The sequence below is a fragment of the Psammomys obesus genome, unplaced genomic scaffold (genome assembly GCF_907164565.1).
Source record: "Psammomys obesus unplaced genomic scaffold, mPsaObe1.curated_primary_1811, whole genome shotgun sequence".
Lineage (NCBI taxonomy): Eukaryota > Metazoa > Chordata > Mammalia > Rodentia > Muridae > Psammomys > Psammomys obesus.
Window position 1 is genome coordinate 11,608,259 of NW_026596149.1, and position 14,768 is coordinate 11,623,026.

The 14,768-nt window shown below is 44.9% G+C and overlaps 1 protein-coding gene across 1 annotated transcript in view; it reads right to left on the reverse strand.

Moving 5' to 3' along the window:
• Dhtkd1 (dehydrogenase E1 and transketolase domain containing 1) overlaps positions 1 to 14,768 on the reverse strand; it is a 40,407-nt gene that overhangs the window by 16,931 nt on the left and 8,708 nt on the right. The window contains exons 2-10 of the mRNA XM_055593820.1: positions 13,722 to 13,877; positions 11,979 to 12,190; positions 10,818 to 11,012; positions 9,517 to 9,786; positions 8,505 to 8,676; positions 5,787 to 5,985; positions 3,422 to 3,734; positions 1,322 to 1,406; positions 60 to 199 (exon numbers count right to left, since the gene is read on the reverse strand). Of these exons, the coding sequence (XP_055449795.1) occupies positions 60 to 199; positions 1,322 to 1,406; positions 3,422 to 3,734; positions 5,787 to 5,985; positions 8,505 to 8,676; positions 9,517 to 9,786; positions 10,818 to 11,012; positions 11,979 to 12,190; positions 13,722 to 13,877 (1,742 nt within the window). The remainder of the gene's footprint in view (positions 1 to 59; positions 200 to 1,321; positions 1,407 to 3,421; positions 3,735 to 5,786; positions 5,986 to 8,504; positions 8,677 to 9,516; positions 9,787 to 10,817; positions 11,013 to 11,978; positions 12,191 to 13,721; positions 13,878 to 14,768) is intronic.

Sequence of the window (14,768 nt, forward strand, 5' to 3'; positions counted from 1 at the left end):
ATTTTATAACTGTAATAGTTGGCACATCAATACATAGATTTTATATATAAGCGACTTACCTCTAGAAAGCCCTTCTGTTTAGGGTCCATATGGTTCAGAGGAATGTAGGCATCGTCGGTGTTCTGGCAAACCACCATTGCATGCCTTTGACTAAAAGTCCCACGGCCAACATCTTGGCCACTCAGACGAACATTGAAACCTGAAGCAAGCAAGGAGCAAGCAAGAAAGAGGATTGCTGTGAACAACCAACACAAACAATAAGGCGTGGTATTTCTGGAGTCCTTTCTGTTTTGACATAAAATCTCTCAATGCTGTCCACACTGGTCTTGAACTCCTGCGCTCACTCTCCTGCGGAGCCTGGCGCTAGATATATATGTACTGTCACACACAGCTCTCTGATATATACTGGCTCATTTTGAGAATTTTTTCCTTAGGATAAAAGATTCCCCATATTAAAATACATCTTTCCTTATGCCAGAGAGATGGTTCAGTGGTTAAGAGCACTTACTGCTCTTTCAGGTTCAGTTCTGAGCCCATACGAAGCTGCTTGTGCTCACCTATAATTCCAGCTACAGAGTGACCTGAAGTCTCTGCCCTCCTTGGGCATGAGTCTGTGCGCATGCCCATATATAGATATACAAATACACATCATTAAGAGCGGTAAGTTGGGGCTGGAGAGATGGCTCAGAGGTTAAGAACACTATCTGCTCTTCTAGAGGTCCTGAGTTCCATTTCCAGCAACCACATGGTGGCTCACAACCATCTATACTGAGATCTGATGCCCTCTTCTGGTATGTAGGTTTACATGAAGACAGAGCATTCATTTACATAAAAAATAAATAAATAAAAATCTAAAAGCAGCAGGGCGTGCTTTAATCCCAGTACTTGGGAGGCAGAGGCAGAGGCAGCTGGATTTCTGTGAGTTTGAGGCCACTCTAGTCCAGGACAACCAGAGCTTTACATAGAAACTCGTCTCAAAAAAAAAAAAAAAAATCTAAAAGCAGTAAGTCTTTGTGTGTGTGTGTGTGTGTGTGTGTGTGTGTGTGTGTGTGTGTCTTTTCTATATTCGAAGGTCTAGTAAATGTAAAATTTTTAAGAATGGAGCACCATTTTCGGCCCTTTCCAGTGCATCCAGGAGTACCCTGTGTAACTGTTATGAAACTGTAATGGAAGTGCTCAGCATGCCTTGGAACTAAGGAGTATTGTCAGGAAACACATCTTAAAAACCTCTGATCAGCGGAAGTGGCAAGTGGCCATTGAAACTCAGAAGATCACAAGTAGAGCTCAGAGAGTCTTCTACCAGCTGTGACAAATATCTTACCTTCAGCAAGTAAGGAGCCCAAAGCAAGGGTTTCTGCTGTGGCCCAGTCTAAATGTGTTCCATTTGTCACCTTCTCCATTCTTGACTGCAATAAATTAAGAGGAGGAGAATAAAACAAACTTTTAAGACCCCACAGCCTGAGGGCTGGAGAGAGAGCTTCATGGTTAAAAATGTTTCTTGCTCTTGCAGAGGGCCCAGGTTTGATTCCGAACATCCATATGGTGATACACAATCATCTATAATTCCAGTTCCAGGGGATCTGATCCCCTCATCTGACCTCTGCAGACACCACACACACAGGTGGCGTGTAAGAATACATGCAGGCAAAACACTCATACACATAAAGCAAAATGAATGAATCCAATTTTAGAAATAATTTTTAAAAGAATCCACATCCTTTTCTGTCCTTTTCTTTTTTTTTTCTTTCTCTCCAGCATTGGGGTCTGAACTCTGGGATTTATCTCTGGCAGGTAAATACTCTGTGTGGTTTGTTTGTTTGCTTTTTAAAGATTTGTGTATTTATTATGTATACAATGTTCTGCCTGCAGGAATGCCTACAGGCCAGAAGAGAGCACCAGATCTCATCATAGATGGCTATGAGCCACCATGTGGTTGCTGGGAATTGAACTCAGGACCTCTGAAGACCATCCAGTGTTCTTAACCTCTGAGACATCTCTCCTGGCCCTACTCTATGTATTATACACAGTTTTAAAACATGCAAAATAAGCATGCAGTCAGAAAGGAGTCACCTCTGCTGAGGTGTGAGGAGATGGAAGCAGAGAGGAAACTTTATCTATAACATTCTATTTTTTTAAGATTTATTTATTTTTATTTATGTATATGAGTGTTTTGCTTACATGTATGTATGTATGTATACCATGTATGTGCCTGATATCTTCAGAGACCAGAACAGGGGTCAGATCCCCTGTGACTGGAGCTACAGATGGTTATTGGCCAGCCTGTGGGTGCCAGAAACTGACCCTGGATCCTAGGAAAGAGCAGCCGGTACTCTTAACTCTTAGACCAGCTCTTCAGCTTCAAATTTTCTATTTAAGCCATTTTCTATTTCATGTATTTTGTTTGTAAGAGTTCCGCTAAAACAGGGATAACTAGAGAGATGGCTCAGTGATTAAGAGCACTGGCCGCTCTTCCAGAGGATCAATTCCCAGCACCCACATGGCAGCTCACAACTGTCTGAAACTCCAGTTCCAGGTGACCCGACACCCTCACACAGACATACATGCAGGCAAAACACTAAAGCACATAAAACAAAAGTAAATAAAAATTTTTAAAATGTAGAGTCCTGATAAAATGCAAACTTAAAAGCAGAGGCGGCATTTTAAAATAGTTCAGAGGACATAGTTCTGTAGCAGTGGTTGTCAGCCTTTGTGGCCCTGTAACGGTTCCTCATAGCTTGGCGACCCCCAACCACAATTATTTTTGTTGCTACTTCCTATCTGTAATTTTGGTACCGTTATGAAACATAATGTAAATCTCTGTGTTTTTGATGGCTTTAGGTGACCTGTGTGAAGGGGGCCGGCTCCCCAAAGGAGTCACAATCCACATGTTGCAGACCACTGTCCCACATCCATGCTTCAGGAAGTGAAAGGCCTTTAACTCTTTGTTTTCCTAGTTTTAACAACAGAAAGTCCCATACTGTTAAAAAAAAAAAAAAATCAGCTATAGGCAAAACAGGATGTTGAACACAAGACAATATGTAAAACCTGCGTATGCTGAAAGGTATAAATGGTCATCTTTGGAATACATCTTTTAGGGTATTTAAGATACCTGAAAGAATTATAGTGTTTTCTGTTCACTAGTTAGAAAAATCAGACATATCTGTATGTTTTAAAACATCAGCATGCATTTCTTTGTGTGCATTATGTACTCAGCGTACATAAAACCGCGTGGAGGAAAACAGAAGTGAAGAAAATCTCAATCAACAGACTTACAGCTCCAAAGCCCACATGAGCATCAGCCACTACAACCCAGTAACAGACAGTAACTATTTCTCAAATCAGCAACCGAAAGCATCAGAATGTCCGTCCCTTTGCTGAGCGCAAGTGAAAAGCAGTAAAGGATGAGGTCGAGGCTTCCCACCTGCACATACATCTTTAGCAGCTGGCTGTGCAGCTGCAGCTTCTCTGGAACCTCCACGGACTTCATGCCAATGAACCGCAGGAGCTCTAGAGGCACACCCGTGTTCCAGGTGGTGACGCACGCTTCCGGCTGCACCAAGCCCTGCCAGCAGGCCCGAAGGTTAGTGGCAGGCGGGCTGTAGTGAGCCACGTTGGCCAGGTGGTCATTTAACTTGGTATAGTAGGCGGCTTTTATGTCAGCAACCTCCTCCTGGGTCATGAGTCCGCTGGCGATGAGCTGCTCTGCGTAGGTATCAGGGATGCTCTTTCGGGCTCTGTTAGAGAGAGATGGGAAGTGGGGAAGAGACAGACAGGGCCAATCAAATACACACAATTCTAAGGGAGTCATTGCCAAGGCACTGCCGGATGTTATCACCCTTAAAAGTCACTTAAATGTTCTGAAACAAGATACAGATGCTGGTTGTAAAACACTGTAATCTATTAAACATTACAGAACTGTTATTTTTAATATACTGCAGGAAGCTGGAGACACACCTCCACAGTCTCAGTGTTGCCCACTCTCTCGTAAGGATCCGAGTTCAGGGCTCAGCATCCATGTTAGGTTGCTCACAAACGCCTGTAACTCCAGCTCTAAGGGACCAGACGCTCTCTTTTAGCTTCTATGGAAACGTGTTCACAGACACACGTGTATACATACTCACAGAGATAAACACACATAAGCTAAAATAAAATAAAACATCTGGGAATGCTAGCTAGTCTAATCTAATTGTTAAACTCTGGGTCACTGAAAAAAATCCTGTGTTGAAGGAGGTGACTGGCATTCCTGAGAAGGACTCTCCTCTCCTCACCTACCCACACACAAATTAAAAAACAATTTCTCAAACTATTTACTCTCAAGTTAGAAGCAGGTCGCTGGGTACAATTTAAAGAAGTGAATCGTGGAAGTCCTCCTCCTAACCCTGACAGTCATACTAACTAGCCTCAAGCAAGGTCTATCCAAGTCTCCTTGCCTAGTCCCATTCTCTACTTAATGAGGAGACATGAAGGGCTGGAGAGATGGCTCAGTGGTTAAAAGCATTGGTTGCCCTCCCGGAGGTTCTGAGTTCAATTCCCAGCAACCACATGGTGGCTCACAACCACCTATAATGAAATCTGGTGCCCTCTTCTGGCATGCAGGTGTACATGCAGACAAAACATTGTATACCTAATAATGTTTAAAAAAAGAAAAGAAGACTTGTAGGAAGGATCCTTTAAAAAAAAATGAGGAGACATGAAGTGTAAAGGACCAGGGGCACACTTGAGCCTTGTAAGATGACTGCTCTACAGTTCAGCTGTGCATCCCACTTCAAAGAATCTGTCAAAGGATAATGGGGGTGCGGGCTCACAGAGAGTGAAGCACCAACCTAAGTGCAGGCATGGCTGGACCCAGGCCCCTACACTTATGGAGGTGATGGACAGCTCCATCTTCATGTGCCTCCCTTACCAACTGGAGTGGGGGCTGTCACTGCCATGGATGCTGTTGCCTGCTATTGGATCACTCTCCCCTAGCTGGGCAGCCTTGTCTGGCCTCAGTGGAAGAGGATGTGCTTAGTCCTGATGCTACATGAAGTGGTGGGACAGGATGGCATAGGGGGCTAGGGGAGGAGAAGAGGGGACTCCTGAGAAGAAGGGGAGAGGGGAGAGAGGGTGAGGGGTGAGACTGGGAGGAAAGGGCAGAGGGTGTTAGTGTACCGTTCTTGTGGAATGTGTACAATTTACCCTTGTTCATTCAAATGCTGATTTCTCTCCTCCACTATCTGGTTTCAATCTGGACATTGCATTGTGATGCTAATTCTAAGTCTCAAGTTTGTGTAAACATGCCACCATTTGTTCTCTGTGTTGTCAATTAAAACAACCAGCCCCAATGCTGAGCAATAGTTACTCCATCCTAAACCTCCAAGCCCACATAGTTCTCTACCATTCAGATTTCACCCATTATACTTGCTTTTAGTCATATCTTAGGTCCGGTCCCATCTCTCCACGTGGTTTCAATCGGGATGTAAAGTGAATAAATAAACAAACTTAAGATAAAATATTACTTAACTTTTAAAACGATAATGGCGGTGCAGGCTGGCAAGAAGGCTCAGCTGATACAGGTGCCTGGGTTTGATTTGAAGGACCAACATGGAGAGAGAACCAATTACCTCAAGCTGTCCTCCAAACTCCACATATGTACGCACTTGCACATTTGTGCATACACACACACACACACCTCACATGCACATGGCTCAAAGCTGAATCTCCACCACCACAACAATGACTCCTTGATTGATTGATGGAGGCAGAGTAGGTGAGCCTGTATGTTAAAGGCAGATTGCTAAGTGTACCTGATGATCTTGTACATGGCTGGGTTGGTGAAGAAAGGCTCATCAAGCTCATTATGACCCCACTGCCTATAGCATAACAAATCAACAATCACGTCCTTGCGGAACTGGCGCTGATACTCAAAAGCAAGTCGGGTAGCTCGGACTACTTCCTCTGGACAGTCTCCATTGATATGGATGATGGCACAGCCTACTACCTTTCCTAAGGAAGATAAGATTAAAAAAAAAAAAATGGCCAGTTAAGGTAGGTTAATATTAGACATTTTCCAAGACCCACTTGCTTAAGTGGGAAGACAGCCCTGCAACACGGACCTAGTGTAGCCTGGTGGTCATGAATGCAAGCTCTGGAGTTCAGCCGACTAGTCTCAGATCCATGACTTACTGTGTGACACTGGAAATGTGAGAAATCTGTGTCGAGGCTGGAGAGCAAGCTTACGAGCACTGGTTGCTCCTCCAGAGGACTGGAGTGCCAGCACCCACACCCTGGCTCACGACTGTCTGCAGTGCCAGCACCAGCACTCTCTCTCGGCCTCCATACATGCACCTGTATGGGTGCGCGCCTACATGGGTGCGCGCCTACATGTGTGTGGTGCACAGCCGTACGGGCAGGCAAAACACCTGCGTGTATAAAATAAAAATAAAAAGACAAAAGTTCACGGTCTAGCCTGGGCTCTGAGTGACACTGTCAGGATTCCCTGAACTAATGGGTATAAAGTGTTACTGTCTCACAGTGCTTTGTGCACTGACAGTTGACATTTATTTTGTTACTGTTGTTATTATGATTTTCTTCCTGAGACAAAAGGTCACTAAAGCATGAGTCCTAGGAAAAGATTTTTCTTCCAAGGGAATTCTTGAAAGTGTCTTTCCTGTGCCAGACAATTCAAAAGGCATCTAGCCCAAACACTAGTTATAAAACTGGCTGACTGTTCCTTTCACAGAGTTGTGAAGTCTGAGTAGGCAATGAAGCCCTGACGCGGTGCTAAAACTGCTGTTTCCACAGATTAAAATAAGTGGACTTTGATTCTTTAGAACTAATTTCTAAATAGACTGTTTGAGTAAATTTACTGGGTGAAAGCTGCCTCTTTTTACTCACTCTGACTACTCTAAGTTTGAGCAGTGTAAAGGTAATTACTCCAAGGCTGCACCAACTGCACAGCTCTTTGGCTTCTACCAGGTAATTCAGTTGACCACAGAAGCAGTCTGGGACGGATCTCTCTCAGCCCCATCCTTGTCTTAGCTCCTCTGATTTACAAGCTCACAGTTGAGGCTGAAGGGCAGCCCTATGGAAGGATGTTTGCCTAGCATCCGTAACACTCTACCAAGTCCTACGGAGTGCTCGCCTACCGTTTATCCCGGTGTTCAACTAACCCCACATAAATCAACAGCGTACAAACTAAAAAATGAATGTTAATTTTGGTAATTATCGACAACTACTGACCATATCTAACTTCAAAAACTTAAAACTTAATTCCAGCACTTGAGAGGGTGTTGGTTTGAAGAGAAAGGCCCCCATAGGCTCATATGTTTCAGTGTTTGGTTCCCAGTTGGTAGGCTGTTTAGGAAGATTAGGAGGTGTGACTTTTTTGGAAAAGATTTGTCACTAGAGGCGCACTGTGGTGTGCACTGAGATGTTTCAAAAGCCCACACCAGGCCCAGTCTCTCACTCTCTCTGCCACATGCTTGTGAATCAGATGTTAACTCTCAGCTACTGCTCCAGAACCATGCCTGCCACCTGTCATGAGCCCCTAGACCAGCATGGTCTAGGACTCATCTGCTGAAACTAAAAGCAAGCCCTCAATTGTTAGGGCAAGTTGGTCTGATGCTTGTATTTTGATGCTAATTACTGGCCCTCAAGATGTGGTTACTGCCTGGATACATCTATGCTTATTGTGTAAACCTGCATAAGACATTATTCCTAGTTGACTGATTAAACCTAAAACCTAGGCAGGGCAGAATTGGGTAGGCGTGGCTAAGGTTCCCAGGCTTTGGGAACAGGAGAATCACGGGAAACAGACAGGTGGACAGGAAGAGAGGAGGAAGAGAGGAGGAAGGAGGACGCCACGATGGGTGCTGTGTAGGCTGGGACAAAGGACTACAATCAGGCCCAGATAAAGAATTCAAGCTAGTACTTATAAGCTAATACTAAGTTACTAAGAATTCAAGCTAGTACTTCCATTATGGATGGAAAGTAGCCCAGGTAAGGATGGTTAAGGAGGATGGCATTGGATGGGGAGGTGGGAGGTAGATGGTGAGGTTATTGAGACAGCGTAGGTGAAATATCTGCCCAGCCCAAGGTGAATAAGGCACTTACAAAATTTAACATTTATGTCTTATTATTTGTGACAGCAGGTTAAATAATACCACCATGATAATAATAGTGCTAATAATAAAAAATTATAAAGCCCAACACCCATCTGATTTACAACAACACCCAATTAAATGCTTCCTTTTAAAAGTTACTAAGGTCATGGTGTCTATTCACACCAGTAGAACAATAACTAAGCCAAGGAGGTAGAGGCAGGTGGATCTCTGTGAGTTCCAGGCCCGCCCGGTTTACATAATGGCAAGCTCCAGGCCAGCCAGAGTTTCACAGTGAGGCCTTGTTTAAAAACAAAATAATAAGATGGGATAACCAGCAGGACTCGTTATTCTGGATGAACGAGGAGTTTCTCCACAAACTCCTTGTCTGGCTGACAATGTCAAGTGTGGTGAGCTACATACCGATGTCACTGCTGTACAGGGACGACCTTCCTCTTTCTGCTGGAGTGGTGTAACCTAGCTGGTTATTGACTATCAGGTGGACACTTCCACCAATTCTGAAATGTGGGAGGTTGGAGAGCGTGAATGTTTCAAGAACAATCCCTTGGCCGCAGAAAGAAGCATCGCCATGAACCTGAAACATGCACAAGATGGAGAAAAGAAGGAATTGATAAACGGGTTTTCTGATAGAAACAAGCTGTTTTAAAATACTAACAGGAATACAACACCATCTCATGACTTCTTAGTGTGTTTAGACTTATCTCAAAGCACTTTTCAAAGGCGCCTTATCATTTCTTCCTGTTATCACTGTACTCTGGACCCCTGACTCCTCACTTCCATGAACACTCTAGCATCTGCAGCAGCACTAGGGGAGGGATGGCTACTACATATATGCAATGCAAGCATCGCTCTAGGGATTTTTTTTCCCCTATGCTAGGGATTGAACCCATGAACGCATGCTTCCCAGGCAAGCAATCTACCACTGAACTACAGGCCCGGCTTTAGATCTTGGAAGTGCTGCTTGAAAACAGCTTTAAGAGCTGGGCAGCAGTGGTGCATGCCTTGAATCCCAGCCCTCAGGAGGAGGAGGAGGAGGAGGAGGAGGAGGAGGAGGAGGAGGAGGAGGAGGAGGGAGAGGAGGAGAGAAGAAGAAGAGAAATGGGTTTGAAAGATCAAAATGTTATTCTGAAAGGATGTCTAAAACATGCTAATCTTCTAGAATATTCAAAGCCACTAGATCAGAATGTCACCAGGAAACCTGGCAGACAAGGTGGTTGGATAGGAAGCTTTCTTAAAAATCTGCTGCAAAATAATAAACATATCGTGGAAATTTTTACAAAAAAAAATTAAAATCCAGAATTCCATTTTCTCAAAAGTGTCACTCCACTTTCCTCTTGAATATCTGCACTCTCCTGTCACATCTATCAACCATTGCTCTTTCCGGTCTTTCCTCCCTCCCCAACCCTCCAGGCACCTGCAGGCAAATGACTTTGTCCCCAGGCTGAGCAGAACTATGTGGTGAGTAGTCACCGTCTTCAAGCGACTGCTGCCTGCCACGGGTCTTCCCTACAGCCACAGGGTTCACAGCTTCCAAGTGCGAGGGGTTAGGCAGCATTGTCACATGGAGTGGGTGGTGGGCGCCGAAGTCCAGGTCCACCGAGGAGGTCAGATGGGACAGGACATCTCCTATGGCTGCAACACTCTCTGGAAATTCGCTTAAGCCGCGCATCTTACGGAACATCAGCTATTAGAACAAACACACAAGATACGAGACAAGCCTTCTTACAGTGGAGTCTAAGGTGAGCTTAAAGGAAGATGACCATCATGTGAATTCTTCTGTAATTAATACAAACATGCATTACTTAAAGACAGGCACAGAGTTCTAGCGGCAGGGTCACTCAGAATTACTTGGAGTTCTTCAGACTCATGAGTGTCCACATTTTCACATTATTTCTATTGTTAACTACGTGCATACATGTGTGTGTGCCTGTATATGTGTGGTTGTGTGCCCATGAGTGCAGGTGCCCACAGAATGCAGAAGAAACTGGACCCTTCAATTAAAGAAACAGTCGCCTGAAACGTGCCTGGTAGGTGGTTTCTATTAGACACCCCAGGAAGACTCCCTGGAGCCCACCATCATAGGTCTTGTGCAGATAGGCTCATAACTACCTCCATGTCCCTCTGGTCCCTAGTGGCCTTGGGCAACTGCATTTCCACTGCAGCACTACTGTTGTCATGGTGGCCCGCCTGTTAGCCCTGTCGGTCTGGTACTAGCACCCGTGTGTTAGCCCCAGCACTGTGCCTTACTACCGTCCGCCTGCAGGGCATAGATGCCAAAGGACTGCACAGTAAGGGCATGCACCGCCTGAGACAAAGAACTCTGGGTGACTGGGCAACGCTGGGTAGAAGCAACGGTCTTTCCCAGAGAGCAGCCTCCAGCTGTTCATCCAGCACCAGTGCTTAGCCCTGAGATCACGCACACACGGGTCACACGGTAGGGGCTGAGCGGGTTGGATTTATGCATTAGGGAGCACAGGAGTGTGGGGGTGGGTGGAAAGGGGGGGTGTAACAACAATTAAAGAAAGAGAGGCCATAAATTTGAGAGAGAGCAAGGAGGTGTGTGGGAGGGTCTGGAGGGAGAAAAGTGAAGGGGGAAAATGATGTGACTATATTAAAATTTTTAAATTAAAAATTACTATTAAAAGATAAAAATAAAATAGTAGTCCACGGATATTAAAAACAAAGAAGCACAAAGCGCGTAGACAGGACCCTTACCTCTGGAGGTAACTGCAGAAGGCCTGTCAACAAATTCAGCCTCCCTCTGTGGGGCATCCCAATAATGACATCAGTTATGCCGCCGTAGGCTGCTGACTTCAGCAACTCATGAAAAAATCCCATCATGCTTTCGGCCCCTTCACCTCCATATCTCTTCACTGTGGCAAACTTGGTGGCCAAAAAGTGGTCAAACTCCTATGGAACAGACACATTAGCTGCTGGAAGGTAGTCAGTGCTCAGGCGGAAGGCACATTAAGTTCTGTGTGTTGTAAGAAGGCCCCACATTATTCCAGAGGTGACATCTGAGTCCCCTCACTACGTATCCACGGAGAGAGACATCACAGTATAGTACTGCTCTGCTAGGGACCCTTGACTCAGAAGGAGCTGTAAAGAGAGGAACCTGAGTAGTGGATCTTGTATCTCGGAGTAACCTCCTACTATATTAGTTTTTCCAGACTTAAGACCAGAATTTACTATCTGCTGCTTGGCCAACACTTTCGTTTTCTTTGCGGTTTCTACAGCACCAAGGTCTAACACTATGCAACTACTCAAGATGGCGCTACTCTTTTCTGTTTGACATGCCTGAGCCCTGACCACAGCCCTGGCGATGTGGTTCCACTCATTTAAATTGAGATCCTCTGCTAAGTAGTTTAGCAATCTTCAGGAAACAAGAAGGGATGTATAATCTTAAGGACCCTGTCAGTTTTTACAAAAATAAGCAGACAAAACGTATCCACTACTTTGACAACGACAGCTCGGGTATCTAGTAATGTACTTTGCTTCTACTTGGAGTGGAGAGTTGTTCGGTCTGCTAGGCCGAAGCAGTGAGGAGCGACGGGTGAGGTCTAATGCCTTCTTTTCCTCTCTTCAGTAGCTGCTTACCTTTGTGGGAAATGAGAAGACCTGGTCCGCTGACACTAGCCAGCACTTATTTTTACCACTTCTAGTTATTTATAGCTGTAAGTATCTGTATGCCAGGATGTACGTATGAGCGCAGGTGCCCTCAGAAGCCACAGGCATTGGGTCCCCTGTTGCTGAAGTTAAAGATGTTTGTGAGGTACCATGTGGGTACTGGAAATTAAATCTGGGTCCTCTAGAAGAACAAGCAAGTGTTTTTAACCACTGAGCCACCTCTCCACCCCTAGCTGATACTTTTTATACCTGAGATTCTAGCAATAGTTTTGACAGGTGTTTTCGCTCTTCTGTGGTAAACGTGTCCTTTCTCAGCTCCTCAAGCCTTCTGGCAAACCAGTCTTTCTCCTCCTGGCTCTGAAGCTGTGCGGTTTCTATAGAAATTGACCCACAGAAGATATGGTTCAAATAGGCTAACACTTCCTCAAGAGAAGCCTCTTCTTTGCCCATGTTCAACAGTCCTATGAAACAGAACCAAAGGGATGATTTCAAAGAACAGTCAGCCACACAAAAGATAAACTGTAGAACAGAAACAGGACACCATTGCTGCTTTAGATGTGAGCACCCCATTAGAAACCAAATTGTCAATGATTAGTAGTATTTCCTTTTTAAAAACAACTGTGGAAAATTATACCCAGGGTCTCTCACATAATAAGCAAGCACTCTGCCACTGAGGTACAGCCTCTGACCCATCTAGACCTTCTCAAAAGGTAAATTCAAAATTACAGTTGATAGCCATAAGGTAGCAAAACTGGATGGGAGGAGGCCTTCTTCATGAGGATGGCTCTCTCACATTATGTTGAGTTTTGAGTGTATCATAATTTCAGACTAAAATGTGAAGCTCTCAGGACAGAAATACATCTCTGCGTAAAGCTCTTGCCTAGCAGACACAGGATACCAGGCCTCACCACAATAATACTGATAACATAAGCAACACGATAAAACCCTAAAACGATGACTTCTGATTCAGGTCCAATTTTTTTTAATCTGTTTTGTTTTGTTATTAGTTTAGTTCCCAGGGCTGGGAAAGGAATGGAATAAGGGCATTTAGGCTTTGGAATGAAAGCAGCCTCAGTGGTTTCCCTGCCTCTGCCATGCAGCAGCTACACAGCACTTAAGTTTTCTGAGAGTGTTTCCATCTGTGGTAGTTCGAATGAGAAGCACCCCCCATAGGTTCAGACACTGGAATACTTGGTCCCCAGGTGGTGCTGTTTGGGTAGTTGAGGCCATGCGGGAGGAAGCATGTCAGCAGGAGTGGGCTTTGGGATCTAAAAGCCACATCCCACTCCTAGTTTAGGTGTGTGCTGTCAGCTTGCTGCTTGAGCCTCATGCCTGCCGGCTGCCACACTTCCCCACAGAAGTGGGGAAAGATTCTTACCCTGGAGAACCATGAGCCCAGATAAACCCTTCCTTCTATAAGGCAGCACCTCTAAACTAAGTAAAGCAATAATGACTTCTAGGAGCAGTTATTGAAATGAAGCAGCGTTCTATACGCAAAGTGTGTGGTGCCGACATGTTTGGGTTTTTAAATACTGTTGTTTATGTATGGGTGGGAGCACCGTGCATTTTTTGCCAAAGAGGAAGTAAGACCATTCTAGAACTTCAAGACAGCTCCAACTTGAAAACAACTCAGTGTGCCCCCTTGTCCCATCACCCAGTGCTTCTCAGCCTGTGGGTCACAACCCCACTGAGGGTCTAATGACCTTTACACACGGGGCCGCCCAAGACTATCAGAACCCAGAGATTTACATTATGATTCATAACAGTAGCCAAATAAAGTAGCAGTTATACAATAGCATCAAAAGAAATTTAGGACTGGGGGGGGGGTCCCCACAACATGAGGAACAACTGTATTAAAGAGCTGCTGAGTTAGGGAGTTTGAGAACCACTGCCTTTACTTCATGGAAGTCTCCAATCCGGGGCGTGCAGCTCTACAGGACAGAACAAGGCACTCTACGACAGCTCCCTGCTCACAGCCACGTGCCACCTTACCTGTGGTGGTGAAGGGTCCTTGGAGTGTCTGTACAAGGGCTTGGATTTCGGGCACAGTATCCAGCAAGGCTTGTCCAGGGAAGAGAGGGTTGATCTGGGCAGCTTTGTGACCATGCTCACAATATGCTGTCACCAGTCTGGCAAGGCCATGATCAACTAAATTGGGAGAATGAAATGGCACAATTGACGCTCAGAAACCATAGAAACACTTGTCACAGAAGGATGGCCTTAGACACATAACACACTGTTCCTACTTAGATCTACCGGTGATTTTTCAGGACCAAAGACAGTCAGATGCTACGTAAACACACTCGTTTTCTTAATTTTATCGCATGATAGCTAAAGTCCATGGAAGCAAAACAACAGCAAACAGGAAAGGAGCTAGAGCCATGAATGCATATCTGTAATACTAACCGCACATGTGATAAACATTAGAAAAGAATATTCAAAACTGAGAAGCATTATTTCTATGCTTACATTAAAGACAACGCCCCCCCCCCCTTTCTTGCCTGGTTAGTGCAGGTGTTTTAGATCTTAGACTGCACATTAAAAACAGAGCAGGGCTGGAGAGATGGCTCAGAGGTTAAGAGCACTGTCTGCTCTGCCAGAGGTCCTGAGTTCAATTCCCAGAAACCACATGGTGGCTGCTCACAACCATCTCTAATGGAGCTGATGCTCTCTTCTGACATGCAGGTGTACACACAGATAGGGCCCTCATACATTAAATAATTAGATAGAGATTTAAAAACAATATAAAACAGGATTATGCTGGGCGTGGTGTTGAATGCCTTTAATCCCAGCACTTGGTAGGCACAGGCAGGCAGATCTCCGTAAATTCAAAGACAGCATAGTCTACAGAGTGTGTTCCAGGACAGCCAAGGCTACACACAGAGACCTTGTCTCAAAATACCAAAATCAAAATCAAACAAAACAAAAAACCCAAGGCTTGAAAGATAACTCAGCAGTTAAGAACACTTGCTGGTCTACAGAAGACAAGGTTCAGCTCTCAGCATCCACATGGCAGCTCCCAATCTTCTGTAGCTCCAG